The sequence below is a fragment of the Rousettus aegyptiacus genome, unplaced genomic scaffold (assembly GCF_014176215.1).
Source record: "Rousettus aegyptiacus isolate mRouAeg1 unplaced genomic scaffold, mRouAeg1.p scaffold_m13_p_12, whole genome shotgun sequence".
NCBI lineage: Eukaryota > Metazoa > Chordata > Mammalia > Chiroptera > Pteropodidae > Rousettus > Rousettus aegyptiacus.
The window spans coordinates 94,101,421-94,120,085 of NW_023416287.1; the positions used below are offsets into that span (position 1 = coordinate 94,101,421).

The 18,665-nt window shown below is 51.7% G+C and overlaps 2 protein-coding genes, 1 long non-coding RNA gene and 1 pseudogene across 5 annotated transcripts; 2 read left to right on the plus strand and 2 right to left on the minus strand.

Moving 5' to 3' along the window:
- Positions 1-838: 838 nt before the first annotated feature.
- On the minus strand, positions 839-10,794 carry TXNL4A (thioredoxin like 4A). 2 transcript variants are annotated; one of them, XM_016126533.2, is made up of 4 exons: positions 10,676-10,794; positions 10,353-10,525; positions 4,745-4,848; positions 953-1,145 (listed from the first exon to the last, which is right to left on the minus strand). In XM_016126533.2, the coding sequence occupies exons 2-4, from the start codon at positions 10,503-10,505 to the stop codon at positions 974-976; spliced, it is 429 nt and encodes a 142-aa protein (XP_015982019.1). In that variant the 5' UTR covers positions 10,506-10,525; positions 10,676-10,794; the 3' UTR covers positions 953-973. The 2 variants fall into 2 exon arrangements, with proteins under 2 accessions (XP_036086078.1, XP_015982019.1); XM_036230185.1 differs by lacking the exon at positions 10,676-10,794 and having other exon boundaries at positions 839-1,145; positions 10,353-10,505.
- Positions 7,920-10,346, minus strand: LOC107500858. Of its 2 annotated transcripts, none has more exons than XR_001594602.2 (4): positions 9,891-10,346; positions 9,035-9,167; positions 8,636-8,809; positions 7,920-8,418 (listed from the first exon to the last, which is right to left on the minus strand). It is a non-coding gene; the product is annotated as an uncharacterized LOC107500858 (long non-coding RNA). The 2 variants fall into 2 exon arrangements; XR_001594601.2 differs by having other exon boundaries at positions 9,035-9,173.
- A 38-nt stretch (positions 10,795-10,832) lies between the features above and the next one.
- LOC107500848 lies at positions 10,833-13,129 on the plus strand (annotated as a pseudogene).
- Positions 13,130-15,473: 2,344 nt separating this feature from the next.
- Positions 15,474-17,841, plus strand: LOC107500849. The gene is given in 2 exon segments (XM_036229033.1): positions 15,474-16,402; positions 17,555-17,841. Coding segments are annotated over 2 exon segments (774 nt in total). The 5' UTR covers positions 15,474-15,848; the 3' UTR covers positions 17,775-17,841.
- The last annotated feature ends 824 nt before the right edge of the window (positions 17,842-18,665 follow it).

Below are 18,665 nucleotides of genomic sequence, written 5' to 3' on the forward strand. Positions count from 1 at the left end.
AGCGACACAGCTGGGCTGTGACGTCGGACGGGGACTTGTGCTCCGTGCACTCGGGCTCCCCGCAGCCCGCCCCGCGCTCCCCCCACCCCGCGCTGCCCCCCACCCCAGGCTCCCCCGACTCCCCACACTCCCTCACACCCCGCGCTCCCCCCACCCCGCGCTGCCCCCCACCCCGCACTCCCCCACACCCTGCACACCCCCGACACCCCACACTCCTCCCACATCTCGTGCTGTGCAGAGCCCTGCTGGGGAAGCCCCCAAGCGCCAGGGCTTCGGGGACTGAGAGGGGAGGCGGGGCTGACTCCGCTGCTCAGGCCCTGCTGCCCTCCCGGGCGGTGGGAAACCCTCTCTTCACACTGAAAAGGCAGCCTCCAGAGACTGTTTCATTGCATGATTTTTAGAACAAGAAAAACAAGACTTTTTCCTTAAGTGTGTTTTCTTTCCGGACTCAAGCCTTGGGGCTCTGGTGTGGACTGCACTGCACGCCACCCCCCAAATTCACACGCTGGGCATCCTAACCCTGGCGACCTCGGAAGGAGACCTTACACAGAGATCCGGCTGCTGCTGGAGCCGAGGGGCCCTCATCCAGTGACAGGCGTCCTTAGAAGAGTGGAAATTCAGACAGACACAGGGCAGCCACGAAGGTGAACCCCACGCCGTGAACCCCGTGGGGCCGGGACAGACGCCCGGTCGGGCTGAATCTCGCCCCCCACCCCGTGTTCCCCCACACCCGAGACGGCGTCTCACCGCCATGTGCGCAGGACGGAGCCCCGACTTTCACCCCAGAAGGCGCCCCGAGTGGCGGCCGGACGCGGTGGGTCATCTAACACGCAGCCTCTCACGGAACGGCCGGCCACGGCTGCTCCCACGCCGTGTGCTTTATTCATGTTGGCGACACATTTACAGGCGCCCGCTCGTTGGAAGCGGCGGCCGCGGGGGCCGAGGCCCTGGCCCGCGCTCCGGGCCGCGGGGCTCAGTACCGGTACTTGGTGGAGTAGTCCTTGGGAGACACCACCAGGCCGCGCCCCTTCCGCGCCCCGCGGTACACCGTCTCGATGATGTCGATCATCTCCTGCTTGTCCTCCATGGCCCAGTTGATCTTGTTGTTGTTGCCGGTGCCCAGGTCGATCATGATGTGCTTGTTCCTGCGGGAGGACACGGGTCAGCGCCCACCAGGAGGCCGGCGGGTGCCCGTCTCCCCCGCCGCCAGCGCCTGCCACTGGCCCCAGACGTGGCCGGGCCACGCAGCGACCCAGCTGCCACAGCTCTGCCCAGCTTCCTGACGGCTCCCTCGGCCAGAAACACCCTGAGGCGTCTCGGCCCGTGAGACGCGGCCAGCGAGCAGTGGCAAGGCAGGGCCACCGATTTCCAGAGTGGGAGTGCCGGGGCACAGCCATGCCCGGCAGCACGGGCTGGGAGCACGGGCCTGGGCCCTGCAGGAGGTCGCCCAAGGGGGGGGCGTCAGTAACCCCAGCAGGAGTGACGCCGAGCTGTTTCAAAGCCAGCTGGGCACTGATGCCACCACAGGGCCGCGAGATGGCAGAGACAACCGAGGCGTGCGGAGGTCACGAAATCAGGTCGACTCAGAGCCGAGGCGCCGCGAACGGAGCCGTGGAGGACCGCCTCCCGCCTCACACACGCGGGCCGGGCCCGGGCCCTCCGCGCGCTCCCACGTCCTCAGGACGGCCGTCCCACGGGGCGACCGAAAGGGCAAAGGGCAGCGTCTCCGTCCCTCGGAGAGCCGAGCTTTTCCGGATGGTGCAGCTGGAAACACCAAGCGTGGGCTTCTCACGGTGCTTGTGTGAGCGCTGCATGGACGTTTCATTCACAGCCCTACCAATCGTGAAAGTACGTGAAACCGCTAACTGTGAACAGGACACCCTGTGCTAGGAAAGCAGGTGACTCTTCGCAAACGCGCCTTTCGAAAGGCTGCCTCCCGCGTGCGCTGGGAAGTGGAGCTGCGGCCCTCGCCCTGCCTGCTGCGCGGCCCTTCCCGGGGCTGCGGGTCGCTTCCGTCAATGAACTCGCACTTCTGCAAGGCTGGACACCGCACCGGCCCACGTCCCCGGGGAGCGCTGCGTCCCGAGCCTCAGTCTGGCCTCCTTTCAACCAGAGCAGGCGTCCGACAGGCAAGTCTGACGTCTCTTCTGCGGCAAACCTGAGCCTCCGGGACAGCCTGGGCCCTCACGCTGCCCCATCTCAGTCCTGCGGGTCCCACCTGTGCTGAGTGCAACGCTCACCGGAGCCTCACTGTGCGTCACCGCGCAGCCCCGAGCTCTCCCCGCGCCCCGTCTGGTCGGTGACTGTGTCTGCGAGCACTGTCCTCTGGCATCTCCCGCTCCCTTGGCCGGTTCGTGCGGGGGTGGCCATCAGGTCACTGTCTGTGACAGTGGGAACCCTGTCTTATCTGATGATGTCCCAGCGCCAGGCCACAAAGCCCGGGGAGGTGGACGGGGGACGCCAGCACTGACGCTGCTCGGCTCGGGGTTCCGGGCGGCAGAGATGGGACGAGGCGCCAGGCCCATGACACCACACGCCCCCCCGACGCCCCCCTGCAGCTCCCTCCCTGGCACAGCCCTCTGCCCCTCGGTGGCAGGCGGGGTCTGAGGCAGCCCTCGCGACTCCCCTGCAGGAGTCGGGGTTTTGAGGAGCATGGTGGAAAACGCCCGGACCCCTTGACTAGCCTGGCAGCTGAAATGCCTCTGGCGAGGGCCTGGGGGAAAACGGGGTGCATCGCAGGTCATGGAGGAGAGGGGTCCTCACTGCCGGTGCACAATGTCAGCGGCACCATGTCCTGCAGCTTGTGGGAAGCACAAGTTGTGAGTGGCAAACTTGGACGTTTAGCTGGAGAAACATCAAGCCCCGTCTTGAAGGCGCTACCTGGTCTCTTCCCGCTGACAGTGAAATGAGAAAAGACAGGACGGTTTACAAACTGGTGACGGAAGAAGAATAAATTCGCAGCCTCTCCAGACAGATGCTGAAATCTAGAAATGGCTGAACTCGTGGCACAGAAAGAGAAGAGGCCACGCGTCCGTCCAGCCCACCAGAGACCTGCAGGTCAGACCGCGCACCAGCGCGGGGAGGTGCCTCAGGGGCGTTCTCCAGGGAGCCGGGGCCACGCAGAGGCGACCGGACGCCCAGGGCAGAAGCGCTGCCCTCGGGCTGAGAGGGCCGAGGACACAGTGACAGGCACTGCTGGGGCCCCAAGCTGCTGGCAGGGAGCGGGCTGAGAGTGACCCAGCTGGAAGGCCTTGCAAGGGGGAAACCTGGGCGGAACCTGCCCGAGGGCGGGGAGGGGCAGATCTCAGCCCTGACCAGACCCTGTGCCTGCCCCGTGCCGCACGCCGCGACAGCTGGGCCACAGAGCAGGTCCAGGAGCTGGGTTTTGTGGGTCGCCCAGAACGATTCAGCAGACAGGAGGCGAAGGGCAGACAGTGGGAGGCAGAACCCTAAAATAACGCCAGGATTTCCTGCCCTAAGCTCAGGGGCTGAGAAGGGATGAGACAAGGCTGTGACCAGCTCCGTTAAACCCCACAGAGATCAGCAGACGTCCCTGCGGTCGCCAAACGACTGACGTTATCTGATCCAATCACGCAGGCCCTCGGAGCAGAGCAGGATGCTGGGGAGGCTGTGACAGGAACTCAGCCTGCCGGCGAGGGCTTCAGGGACTGGGAGGGGGACCTCAAGTAGCAGAAAGGAGCCCCAGCAACAGCAGGCCTCAGGCCCATGAGCACAAGGCACTGCAGTCAGCCAACAACCTGAGTGAGCCCCGGGGATCACCCCCACCCTGACCGGCTGCCCTGCTCAGCCCGCCCATGGCTCTGGCCTGTGAGACCCTGAGAGCCCATGGAGCTGGCCAGCTGGGGAGAGGGGCCGTCCTTAGCCACTCAGCGTGTGCCGGCATGTCACACGGAATACAAAGCTGACACACGCCCCACACGGGCCCCTGGACCTTCCCCTCCCACAGAGGTGCTGCTCCCAGGACTTGGCCTGACACAGATCTGCTGTTCACCACCGTTTGCAGCAACAGGAAGAGATGTGACAAGTGCAAGGTCAAATGATGATTTCCTTCCAAACTGAAGCTCCACGACATTATCACGTTTTACTCATGATGTCACCTAACTTTATTACATAAGTACCATCGAATGTACCTGCCACTCGCACCAGGCCCTGGGTGCGCGGCCAGAATCCGTTCCCACATTTCCCTGTGCTGCAAAGCCCATAAGTCATGGATACAAATTAACCTAAGGCCACGAGGGAAACTCTGTTCTTCACACCAATACCGACTGACTAGCGTCCACAACAGGGTGTTTTCACCTTGTATATATAAATAGCAAAGAAATTTAGTACAGGTTTTCCTCTCGGGTATCAGAAAAGGATGCTACAGAGTCGCTGACATCATATTTTTAAAGTGAGTTACTTAAAAACAGACACTTTCATCAACAGATTACATTTAGACGTAGCTAAAACGTCAAGGAGAAAGTCTTCTGTTTAACTACACTTCCTCTACGCCTATGTTCCCGCAAAGTTATTTCAAAAGGGTAATTTGCTAATGAGTAAACACTGAAAATGGAATTGTTACTTTGAAAATTATTGAAAAGGTCAGGATGTCTGTTGAAACAAACTGCATGTGCTATTGCTACAAACTGACTTCCTTCCAAGTAAACAATCTAAAGATATCTTGATCACATTAAATTTCTAGGCCAATAATTGCAATTTAAATAACAACTTTAAGAGGACATACCTGAAGAAAAACATGACAGTACACGGATCGTATAACTCATACATTTTGTTGAAGTCAGGTACTTCTGTAATATCCACAAGATAAATAACTGCAAAATTTTTAACCTAAAAGTAAAGAAAATTGGGGAAAAAAACCTAAAATAACAAATCAATGTTTAATTCTGTAAAAAACACATTAACAAACAAAAACAACAATCTGTGTATAAGAGAACAATTTGCAAACTTGCTCTCTAGCACCTCCCAGAATAAGACGCTCAGGGTCCTGAAAAACGGCTGTTTGCACCTCTCTAACACTGTTCAGAACAGCAGGCTACACAAACGTAGCAGCTTACAGAAAACGTCCACAGATATGTTACTCATGCTGATCCAGTAGCAATCTGCATGAACTTGAACTGACAGCTACTTAATGATGTGCTTTAAACAGCTGCCTTAAACATGCCTTTAGAATTCAGCCATACATTCCCCACCTTAGATTTGAACTCTTGTACTAACAGACTGGTACCCCAAATAATACTGTGTAACAAATTTTCTTTGATTTTTTTCTTTAATTGCAAGTTCATCAGAGAAGATTGAGAAAACCCAGAAAACTAAAAATCAAATCACCTTCACTTGCAATAGAGTTAACTGCTGTGAATGTATTTTTATTACATTTTTCCCATTTTTTTTTCTGGTATATATATATAAAAATATCTGTTTATACTGTTTTAACAAAATGTGATCACACGGTGATTGTGCTACAATATTCTATATCCTGCTTTACTTATGCACATTCTCTTACATAAATTATATGCTGTCCAAAAACAATTTTATGGTTACATAACAGTTCATTAAATGGCTATGCCATTATTTTACCATTCTTCTGTTATTTTCTTTGATTTTAATGAACATAATTCATTCTCATTAACATCAATTATTCACCTGTGAACATTCTTACCCTTAAATTTGTGTATACTTCATTATTTCCTAAAAATAAACCCCTAAAACAGAATCTCTATAACGAAGGACATGACATTTTAAAGGTCCCTCATACTGTCTCAACGCCCTCCAGAAAGCTTACTGAATTTACACGCTGTAGTTAAATGGTGTCCCCCAGCCCCAAGGGCCCGCTGACGCCCTCACCCCCGGCTCTCGGAATGGACTTGCGTGCACTGCAGACAGCTGTCAGACAAGGCCACGCGGGAGCCGGGGGGCCCCTGGCCCAGCCTGGCGGTGTCCCAGCAGGAAGACCCGAACGTGCCCACGGCCCACGTCACCAGAGATGGGTGCCGTGCGTGTCTGCGGACCTGCTCGTGCAGGGCGCTTCTCACGCGTTCTAGCTCTTTTGACACCCTAATTAAACAGAGACATCGCTGTCCTGTGTGTGACGAAACCGAGGTTCTCAGATGGGGCGACTGCAAGCCACAGGGGAGCGAGTGCCACGGCTGCCACCAGCAGGCCTGGCTCCAGCACCGCCCCCCCCCACCCCACCGCTGATGGGAGCCTTCACCCGGGTCCTGAGAGAGTCATTCTGCCCGGAGGGGCCGAGGGGCTGTGGGGGGTGGGGGGGCAAGGGCCTGTCCAGCTGAGAGAAGCGCTTGTGTCGAGAGGCACAGAGGGAAGGTGGCCAGTGCAGGGGCCGTGCCCGACGAAGGTCTGGAGGTGGGAGACGAGCCCAGCAGCCTCTGCAGAGTGCCACTGTCACGGCCACCACAGCCACTCAGGTGCAGGGGGCTGGGTGGAGGAGCCCCCGGCCTCTCCGCACAACGGCTTTCAGTGAAAGGGAGCCTGCTGGTCTCCAGCTAACTTTGGGACATGTGACATTTCCTCACATTATTAGATCAAGCTCTTAAAAAAGTCATTTTCGATGGCCAAATATTACCCCACTCAGCAGGGTGGACATGTGCAGTTTAACTCCCAATTTCCAAGTGCAGAGAGAGGGCTGGGGTGAGGGCCAGGCGAGGGGGCGGGCTCCTCCTAGGCGCTGCGACTCTGCGGGCAGCACCGTGGGCCGCGTCACTGGACACTGTGGTGGTTTCGGACCGTGCGATCAGTTACACCACCGATCCCAGAGCGAGATGCTCCACCTGCCTGGAAGGCTGCTTCCCAAAGGCAGGCGACCGTCACCACCGCCCAACAGTTAAACACCGTTTCATCTTTACTCACAGGAAAAACGGCAGTGCACTGTTTCAATGTATTTCTTTGAAGTTTACTTAACCCCTCGAATATCCTTTTTTAGTTCTTTGCCCATTTACCCACAGGAGTCATCTTTTTAAACGGTACTTAAAACTTTTTTGCAAAAGTCAATCACATGTAAAATACATTTTGCCTACTATTTTTGCAGTAATTTTAACTGGATGTTAAACAGTATTTTTGTAAACCGAGAACCATATGTACAAATGTCCTTTCTGTTATCAAGCTGTTTTTAATATGTGTTGTTTTGATCACCTACAGCAGTGAATACCCTTGCCAACCCTGCTGCCTACCTCCTCCAAGCCAGTCAGTGATGCCTTGTCCAGCGGCCCTTCCGCGTGCCACCACCCCGCAGGGCAGCAGCACGGAGGCCGGTGCGTGCCACCGCCGCCCCGCCCTGGGCACGGAGCCCCTCCGCCAGCCAGGGACCGCCCAAGAAGCACAAGAAAATGTTCTGGACTGTCAGTTGGCACTGTCCACTTTTGAAGGGCTAATTATTACATTTTTAGGTAATTCATTTCAAATCCACCCAAAAAACTGCATAACTTTATTTTCGAAAACTACTATATACGGATTAGTTCTACTCACAACAACTCTTGCAGATGTTGTGACGTGAGAGAATAATGGTGGCTGATGATTACTGAATACGCTTGCTCTGTGACAGGAAGTGTCCCCAGAGGCTTTGCGTGAACTGGATCCTCAGAACTGCCCAGCGAGTTAGGCACTGGCACCCCTGTCCTACAGATGAGTAAAACGAGGTGAAGAGACAAGTCATTTAAGACCACACGGGTAGCAGGAGGCAGAACCTGCTCGGTCTGCACCTGTAACCACCGCCCGCGTACCTCGCTGCTGGCTGCGAGGCTCTTACTCCCAGAGGCGCACATTCACAGCGAACACCAAACTGGGCATTCTGTGGCTTCCTGTCAGACTCCTCACTGACGGAGCCTCAGCTTCTGCTGGTTCAACCTACTTCATGTGAACTTAAGGATGGCCCCCAGCCATTCCTGCAGAGTTCCACAAACATACAGTTTTATTAGAACGTACAATCATGGCTCGGTATCATTTCAGTTCTGCGTATTTTAGACTATCTGAATGGCCTTTTTAACACACAAAAAGTAAACATCGCGTTTATTTTTACTCATTGTGGAATTCAGGTAACAGGGAGTCACTGTGACAAAACGAAGCTTGGAGACGCACGAGCCGGTGTCTTCGCAGCTGTGCAGACTACACACGACTGCTGAACAGGAAGTGTCATCTGTTACTACGGCTCCACCGGCCAGCTGACATCTGTACAACCCATAAGCTATCTGTGCGAGCACAGCTCAGAACCAGTCCGGCACGGGCGGCGGGCACTGCCAGAGCATCCAGTCACCACTCCGCCTTCCAGGAGAACACAGGGCCACCAGGTCTGGCCTCAACACTGGAACTTTCACTCCAGGTAAAACAGCTGGGGGGCCCAAAGGGGCTCGTAACAAGGTGAGGAAGATCCCCCTTTATCTGTTATTCCTGCAAAGGGAGATTTTTAAATAGAGTTTAATTGTTCTTTTACTAAAACCTTAGATTTCAAAAATTCTTGTTGAGCTTCCCCAAAAAGAACTTCCAGAATTATAAACTCATATTTTATCGCTATACTAAAAAAAAAAAACAAAAAAAAACCCATATATATATATGTTCAAAGTGAATCCAATTAAACTATCCTTATCAACGAAAGTTGTGTGCTCACCACGGGCACAGCGATTTGGTCTGTGACAGACACAGAGAATCTGCCTCCCAGCCAAAGGCGTCACGCTGAGTTTTCCTCAGACATGAAGAGCCAACCAACCCTCAGGTCTGCAGCCACCCTAGGCTCACACTGAAGGCAACAGGATCTGGACATACCTGGTGTTTAAGCCACCACCTGCAAGGTAGAAGCCAGAGCATACAACCTGTTATTTCAAAGTTAGCACGCTAACGATGCGTGTGTGGGAAAAGTGCTTAGCAGAGTCTTCACTGAATTCAGCAGGGTCTGCCCAACCACCACAGCTTAAGCGATGCGTAAGTGACCCCCTGCCCCACCTCACTCGTGACCCGACTGGGAGGGCCCCAGTGAGAGAACGGTCGGCTCTCCTGGTTCCCTAGGTACCTCCGTCCGGGTGTCCAAGAGGAAGAAGCGGGGTGGCTGATAACTGCAGCACTCCCACCCTGACCCTGGCCTCTGCTGAGGGGTGTCTGAAGGTCACATCAGTTCCCAGGGGAGCTCCTTAGACATGCCGTTTCTGCACCTCAACACAGACCGACAGAATCAGAATCCTGCAGTGCGCTATGGTAAGTGTTCCAAGTGGGACTTGTGACGGCTACACAGAACGGCCGGACACTCACAATGCACCACCCCCACCTCACGCACCTCCCTACCAAGTGGACATGGTAAAAATTAGCAGTGGCAGGTCAGACAAGTTGTCCCTTCCTAGATATAAAATACAGCCTTACATCTGCTACTATTCGCTCAGAGGCGTTATTCCAACCCAGCCTACATTAGCAACACCTATTCCCATGAAAGACGGTTTCGATATGTCCACTTTTACTTTCTATTAAATGAATGACCTCTCAAATCATTTATAGAATGTTAATCATTTCATCAACATGCTAACATATTTGCTTTTGCTCTTGCTACAATTGCAAAAAACCAAATCAAAGTTGACTTAAAATTGCCATGAGGAAATTATACAAAAGAATTATACAATTGTGTCTTACAACTTGCACTCTCGTTAACAGCTACCAAGTGCCACAGACCACCCAGTATAATATTAAAATTAGGAAAACTAGCTCTAACAAACCACAATTCTATTTTCTCCTACTGTTCTCTGCATTTACATCACTTTAAGATATAAACCAAGTAACTTACAAAGAGCATGATGGGATTAAAAAACAGCAAAAATAACAGGATTTACTATGCAAATAACATAAATGTTCTGCTTTAAAAATACAAATAACAATAGTACCTCAAAAAAGGGGCAATCTTTTTAAACTGAGTTATGTAAAGTAAGCTCCAAGCTTTTCCCAGTCTGCAAATGCGTTTTGTTCAAGGCACTACAGATGTCAATTCTGAAAAACATCCTATCCCTTGGAATCATAAACTTATTTAGGGAGAGGGATCGTGAACCTCTTTAAAATGTAAAAATGAATGGAAACTCCTCCCGGAAAAAGACATACGCTATTGTGTTCATTTCCAGGGAGAACATCCTCACGGCACAGGCTAACAATCTGTCCGCGTACCAAGCCTGCGTCTTCTTCCCTTTGCTAGGTGACTTGCGGCTGAGGCACATCAGAAATTAAGATATGAAAAATGAACATAGAACGCAGTTTTTAACTGCTTTTACATTTTCCTGCCAACTGGCAAAACAAAAGAAATTAAACACCGAGCTGACGAGGGGGCCTAACGTGAAGCGGAGGAGCCGCGTTACCTTTTCGGCTATACTGTACAGAACCTCGTCCATTTTCATGCACGTGGGGTCCCAGTCGTGTCCAAAGCGGATGACGACCACTCGGTCTTCCTCCGAAAGGATGGCCTGGTCCACCTGCCAGCCATTGTGCAAGTGCGGGAGCATGTACGACATCCTGGCGACTGAACCGGCCTCTGTGAGAGAGGGACTCGGTGGACGGGCTTCTTCCGGCTCGGTCACAGCACGCGGGGCCGCCCCCCCCCAAGCCTGCCCCCCGCCCGGAACATCCGCCCAGGACCCGGCTCCCCGCGAGCCCTGCACCCCGCCCAGGACCCCGCACTCACCTGGCCGCGCTCCCACCTGGCCCCGCTCCGCGCCGTGTCCGCACGCACCTCCGGCGACACACGGCTTCCCGCGCAGCCGTCCCCAGGGCGTGGACGCGCGCCGACGTGTGCGTGCGCGCGCCCGCCGTGCGTGCGTCCGCCGTGCGTGCGTCCGCCGTGCGCGTGCGCGCCCGTGGTCGGGAGGCAGTGCAGGTCCCGCGGTCGCCCCCGGTGGTCGCCGCGCCTGTGAGATCGCCGCCCCGCAGACCCGGGCCCCCGCCGTATCAGACCTGTTACCTGTCCCGTCAGGGCGTCGGAGACCGGACTTCGCCGCGGTGCCACTGTGACCGGGGAGGGGGCGGCGCAGAACAGAGGACACCGCGAGCGCCGTAGGCGGGGCGGACCGTGGAGGGCACCTGTAGGGGATGGCTGGTCCCGCTCACGCCCCGCCCCGGATTAGTCATTTTGGCGGTCATGCTTTCCCGACATTGAAACGTTTGCTTTGCTTGTCAAAAGCAGTTTCTTAACAGAAAAGTACTCCAAGCTACTGCATAAGACTCAAACATCCCCAAATAATTTACTGAAACATTGTTTCACATTCTTTATTGTGGTAAAATACATATGAGTTTATATTTTAACCGTGTTTAAGCATTCGGTGTCATTTGCAACCATCATCACTATCCATCTTCAAATGTCTGTTAAAAAACCTTGTGGGGATACCACTCACAGAAGATTCACTCACTTAAGGTAAAGTGGTTCTTCACAGAGTTGTGGAAGCAACTCTACCCTCACCAGGTATATATTTCCTCCCATTGTGTGGAATGACTTTTCCGTTTGGTATTTGCAGAACAAAGGTTTTAAGTATTAAGTCCAATTTATGTTGCTGCTTGTGCTTTCGGTGTTATATCAAAGAAAGCATTCTAAGGTCACAAATGTTTATGTTTTCTTATAGGAGTTTTATACTTTTAATTCTTATATTAGTTGTATGATCATTTTGAGTTAATTTCTTTGTATGTTAAGTAGGCATCCAACTTTATTCTTTTGTATGTGGCTATCCAGTTGTCTTACACCATTTATTGGAAAGATTATGATTTCCCCATCAAATTGCCTTGGCACCCTTGTTGCAAATCAATTGACTGTCTAAGGATTTATTTATGTGGTGTCAATTCTATTCCATTGATCTGTTTGTGAAGTCTTATGTCAGTATCACTGTCTTGTTTAATGTAGCTTTGTAGTGACTCTTGATATCAGGAAGTGAGTCCTCAGGTTTTGATCAAGATTGGTTTGACTTTTCTGGGTCCCTTGCATTCCATGGTAACTTTTGGATTTGTCAATTTCTGCAGAAAAGGCAGCTGCGATTTTGGTAGAGATTGTGTTGAATCTGTACACCAGTTTAGGGAGTACTGCTATCTTAACAATTTTGTCTTCTAATCGATGGATGTGGGATGTCTTTACATTTATTTCGATCTTTAATATCTATGCCTTAGTATCCAGTGCCCATATCTTGCACTTTTGTTAGATTTATTCCTAAGTATTTTGTTATTTTTGATGCTATCTAGATGGAATTATTTTAAATATTCTCAGGTTATTCCCAACTAGTGTATAGAAATACATTTTTATATACTGATCTCGCATTCTGCAACCTTGCAGTGATGCTAGGCAGGCTGCCATCGTTCCCCGTGGTTTATTATAAACCACTGTCCAGGAAGAATGCCAGGACATGCGGGAATGCCCCAAGGGTTTTCAGAGAGATTTTAGGTTAGAAAGGGTCGACTCACCCAAACCAAAACTCTTGAGTTCTTACAAACTCTCAGTATTTGCAGTCTAAATGTCCTTTGCCATGGTGGTGTCTCCATATGTTCTTATTGATAAGCCCCCAGAGGGGCCCCTCAACAGCTGGACTGCTGCTTATCAAGAACAGGTGCTTCCTCTTCAGCAGTGCCGCAGAGCAGTCTGCCCAGCAAATGCAGAGATGCAGATCTTTGTGAAGACCCTGACCTTGGGACAAGACCATCACACGAGGTCGAGCCCAGTGACACCACTGAAAACATCAAAGCTAAAATCCAAGACAAGGAGGGCATCCCACCTGACCAGCAGCGTCTGATTTTTGCAGGCAAACGGCTGGAAGATAGCCGCACTCTCTCAGACTAAAATATCAAGAAGTCCAGCCTGCACTTGGTGCTCTTTCTGCAGGGCAGCATGGAGCCCTCCCTCCGACAGCTTGCCCAGAAGTACAAGTGCGACAGGGTCTGCCGCAAGCGTTATGCCCGCCTGCATCCCGTGCTGTCAACTGCCAGAAGTGTGGCCACACCAACAACCTACTCGTAAGGTCAGATAGGGCCCCCCTGCGGCCTCTGCCCAAACCTCTTGGCCCAGGGGCTTCGATAAAGTTTCTCTTTCATTGACTGGGAAAAACAGGTGTAGCCTGACTTAGTTTGGTTCTAATATCAAAGCAACATTTTGTCTTTGTCATAATCAGATGTACTAAAACAAATTCACTTGTCATAAACGTGGATTTGAAATTATTAAACATACAACTTGAGGCGCTTTAAACGCGACCCCCAGATTCCTAGCCCGGAGGTGTGCCGTCCCCCACCACGCACCGCGTGCTCACACCTGCCACGCGGCGGTCACCGCGGCCGACCTTCCCCAGCACGCAGGCCGCACGCACCCACCAGGCCCTGACCAGGCCCAGGGGCTTCCCCAGCGTTCCGGAAGGAGACCCCATCCGAAGCGCTATCCCCGTCGCCACGGCAACAAAGTCCTTCTGGGCCACCGCGCGCAAGTGCACTTCCGGTGCTCCCCACAGCCCCCCGCAACTTCCGAGACTCCGGCCGGAAGCTAAAGTGGAGGCGTGGCCCGCTCCGCGCGGCCTGGGGGCGGGGCCTCTCCGTTCGGGGAGGCGGGGCCTGGGCGGGGGCAGCGCGGTCGACGGGGAGGCCGTGCGGAGGCCGCGGAGGGGAGGGGAGCGAGCGGCGCGAAGAGGGGCGGGGCCTGGGCGCTGGGCGGACCGCAGCCTGGGGCGGGGCAAGTGGGGCGGGGCCTGGGGCAAGAGGGTGCTGGCGGTTGGGCCTGGGCGGGGCCGGGCCTGGGCGGGGCCGGGCCTGGGCGGGGCCGGGGGGGCAGTGGGCCACAGCCTGGAGCGGGGCCATCGGGGCGGGATCTGGGGCTAGGTAGGGCGTGCTGGGCAGCTGGGAATTCTCTGCTTTTAGACCCTTGGCGTTCACTGTCAAGGCCATTTCCGGGAAGCTGGTTTCCACGAAAGGGCTCCTTAAATTTGAGGTTGTTTCATAAGGTAAATGTGCACCTCGGATGTCATGGCGTGGGCCGGAGGCTGGACGGAGCTCTGGGACAGGTGGTCTGCACTAGAATCCTAAGACCCATTCTGACCCGCATTGAGGAAGCCTAAAGGACGTAACAGGGAAAGTCCAATGTTGTTATTATTTATACCTCCCTCGTTTGGGAGAGGATTGAGGTGGCTTCAGGGACTCTGCCAGAATTTAACATTCGATTTGGATAGGTATTTATTATTTATCTAAGTTACAAGCAATGACAGGTTAAGCTTTAAATGAGTAAAATTCAGGTACCCATATCAGATTTTAGTTCATAGTTTTCTCCCTAACACAAATCCAGTTTTTTAGGCGTACAGCACCTGTTTTTGCTGAAGTACATTGTGATGGTATTGGTTTTAAATTACATTGGATTTGTTGATACATGGTGACTGAAGAAACTTCGTATAAAAAGTACAAACAGTGCAGTGTTCTTTAATCCTGAGCCAGCAGGCAGATTGTTACAAAATCTGTAAACCATTTGGCATACCTTGGTCTTTTAGGTCCCCTTATCTGGTCATGTACTGATCAGATAATTTCCCATTAAATCCCAAATTTGCTAAGGTTGATAAGAAAGCAGAGGGGCTAACGGTGGCATCGCCTCTCTCCTTATTAAGGGAAATTCTTTTTTTCAGCCTGTTTTCTGAGTCTTGTGCAGGTTCTGAGCCAGGTGTCTGTGAGAAACAGAGAACAAGTGACCTCGATTTTATACTCATGGAAGGGGCAGAAAACTACTGGTAAAGCGAGACGAGAGTAGACTTTAAAAGGGGTTGGAGAGGACAAGACGGCAGGTTTGGCAGGGAGGGTAAACAAAAGCCAGCTTTGGAGGGGCATTATAGAGTGAGAGAAAGAGGCTAAGAAAGGCCAGGGCCGGGCATCTGCCGAGTGCTCCCGTCACCGCTGCTGCCATTCTCCCCACGGGGAGTCCCACTCCCTCTCAGCACGTGGGGCAGCTCCGAGTCACCTGGAGAATCTTGCATCTTTTCCACATAAGACCACTGACAATGGCGTGGTGGGTATATGTCGCTGCTCTGTGACGCAAGTCAGGAACCAAGCCACCCGTCTGTGAAAATAAACTAGAATCTTATCTTGAATAATGCTCCTTTAATCTACTCAAAGTCCAAAAAGATTTTTTTAACTAATTACACTCTGAGCTTTGAATGAATTTTAAACATTTTTAGCTAAGTTCATGACTTAAAGATAAAACTCATCCATTAGCCTCAATTCCTGAAACACAACCAGCTTTTTGGAGTAAAGCTATAAAATGTTAGATATTTCTTATTTTTAATTAGTAACAAGGAATATAAAACATTATTTAATTCATTAGACAGATGATAATAAATGTCTTTTACTTTCACAGTAAAAACTTATCATGCCAATGTAAGAAATTCCAAACGTGTAGAGAATTTTTATGAGAGTTTATTTGAGCCCAAACTGACAACTGCAGGGAGGCAAGATCTCAAATGCTCTCCAGAATGAGTTTGCAGGGATTTTTGTTTGTTTTTATTTTGTTTTGTTTTGTTTTGTTTTGCATCAAGGAGGGAATGTGAGGAAGATTAAATGAAGGTGAGAGAAAGCAGGTGAGGATTAGATTACAGGATAGCTGAAGAGACCATGTGTTCTCCTGGGGGTGCCAGCGGAGGTGCCCTGGGGCCCACTCCTTGGTGGGCAGTGCGCTGCTGTGGGGGGAGGCTTACAGGTGGGCAGGCACGACCCACCTGCCCACACACTGGGCGTCCCTGGGAGCATCGGAGACTGTCCTCAAGAAGGGCGGTGTAGTGTGAAGTGCAGGGGAAAGAGAAGCAAGAACCAGGCTCTTTCTGACTCTGAATGCTGGTTCACACACACACACAGAGGAGTCACATATGCAAATGCACACAGACACAATAGTCGCACGCACAGAACAGCCACACTTGACACCCAGTTGCACTGTCACACATGCGCACACAATCACTCACACACAGACACCCCAAACCGATGAACTTGGACCAAAACCCTTCCTTGAGGTGAACACAGCGGCTGTTTCTAGCATTCTACCAGGAGGTGCTGGTTCTGCACGAGGACATGGCTGTCTGGCCCCGCTTTCTTCCCTTGCAGGAACGTTGTGTCAGAATGAGATGCATGAGAGCCATGGGCGGCCACCAGCATCCTCTCCCCTCGTCAACTTTGAAAAAGGTCCCAGGAACGGTCATGGGTTTCTGAGTGGTGCCATCTCCACTCCCGCTGTCACGTCGTGTATCTTAGGTCACCAAGTGGCCATCTCGCCAGATACAGAGAACTTTGCCACAAACTGGATGGGTCAGGAAGTGACTGGCGCCACCCTGGGGATCGTCGGCATGGGCAGTATCAGCTACAAGGTTGCTCAGAGGGCCAAGGCGTTTGACATGAAGATTCTGTACCACAATAGGAGATGCAGGTGAGACTGGGCAGCGGGCTTGCAGTGAACCATCACTGCCTTAAATCACGTCGGATGTGTGGTCCCTCTGTTTTCCACGCAACTCCCCTACTCTTTCCAGAAAGTAGGATTGACAGTCCAGAAAAGGATTGTGGTATTTTTACGATTACCTAGAAATGTGGCTGTGACTTGTTTCCATTGAAAAATTTTCCCCAGATTGAGATTTTTTTCCTTTTCATATCAACAGTTGATAAATGTCCAAGATTGTTTATTATACAGCAGGTTTCTTATATGGTAGCGCTCATGCCACCACGGACATTCACTGGAAAGCACCACCAGGCTTTAGATAAGCAATGAAGGCTGCCGTTTTAGGCTTTTTAATGCTATACAGTGTTATATTTAGTTCGGCAGGTCCCCGCTCAGCTGGGACTAAGGCAGTCACCCTGTCTCAGTTCACGGCCTCTTCCTGAGCCTGGTTTCCAGTGTGTGCTGTTTTATAGGAGGGAAGAGTAGTTCTCACCCCCGCTGACTATACTATAGGATGTCTTTCTTCCTGCTATCAGTCCTGGGGGGTAGGGCAGTCCTAGTGCATTGATACGAGTGCCCCAGAGAATGTCCATAGGTTTTGGGGTCCATACACTTCCCAAAAGTCTGCCCTTTGAGCTGCAGTAGCTAGGATGGAGGGTCATTGCCACATGGCTCCTTTGGCTTCTGTATTGAACAGGAGGCCCTGTTGGGGTAGGTCGCAGCCCTTTCCCAGCGGTTCTACTGTTATCCATCATTATCTGTAGTCTGTCTGACCAGCTCCACTAAAACCTCATCATCTCTCTAGGCTGACTCCCATCCTTTGCCTTCTTTCTGGAAGAGACCCCTGTCTAATCTGCTAATTCTGGTTAATAAATCTTTGCCCTCTGAATGCCACTCATTAAAGGCACATCCAGCTTGTCCTGTGATGCCTGGACCAGCACCTATCTCCCCCAAGGCCCTTTTCTGTCTTGTGTGCCAGTGTTTAATCCACCACACATTTTGTGCCATTGTGTACTAATAGGTGTTAGCACCCAAAAATGTAGGGTCCCTCATACGGGGGTTAGATGAGAGGTGGTCATAGCTAGGTGTAATTAAAGTATGCCATAAAGCATCCTATAGCTGTTCTTCTCAGTATGGGGTGTGAAACAGGAGTAAGACGTTCAGGAGACAGAACAGCTCTGAATGCTTTTCCTCAATTCATCTGTATTTCAGAGGTCATCCTTTGCTGAAGTTGAAGAACATCATTCTGACACCTCACATTGGAAGTGCAACTCATCAAGCCAGATGACAGATGATGGAAAATTTGGTGGAAAGCATACTGGCTTCTCTTGATGGGCTTCCCATTCCCAGTGAAGTGCTACTTAAATGATTTATGTGAGCTGAGACTTCACAGGGATGAAAACATGGCAGATAAAATAGAAAAAAATATTTGTGTACTTATGTTAGAGTCCATTATGTAGGTTGGTTCAATATTATTTTATCTGAAAAACTTTAAGAATGGTAATAATAGTCACCATCTATTGAGAGCTGCTAAATTCTCACTCCACCCTCAAGGCAGCTCCACGAGGGGAGTCTATGATCACTCACAGTGCATCTGAATAGAGGGTTACTTGTCTAACGTCCTGCAAGTAATTACATTTGGATTAAAACCCTGGGGTAGGTCTGCGGATGTCCCAGGAGGCTGTTGCTTTCCATCCTGTTAAATTCTGACAGCCTCTTGGATTACATAGTCTCCCTGATACCCTAATCCCTATTCGTTTCTTTCGATCATTTAAAAAATGAATATTGAGCACATTCTAGGTGCCAAGTCCTGTTCTAAGTGCTGGGGCTACTGTAGGGAACAAAGAACCCCTCTCAGGGGATTTACTTACTAGTGGGGGAGAACCAAACAGCTAGCGATCAGCGCGCGGAACAACTGGGGAGAGAGCCGGCTCTGCGGCCGGGGTTACCAGGGACCGCGCCTTTCCGGAGTGGTTTTGGATCCGTTGTCCTCTTGGTATCCTAGTGAGGAGGTGGTACCTAGGAAGAAAACTTTCGGGCATGAGCAAACGAGTTGGCCCTGGAAACAGGCAGAAACACGAGTCCCGGGTAATTGTGTAGGCAGCAGGGGCTGCACTACAGGCTGTCCCGTCGCACGTAAGCTACCCAGCGAAGAGCGCGCACCTCCCTGCTCTCTTCATTTGCTATTTTGCGGTAGGGGAGCTGAAAGCATCTTCTCGGTTAGCTTGGTGACTTGCGTAAACCCGTCGCGGCAGCCTGG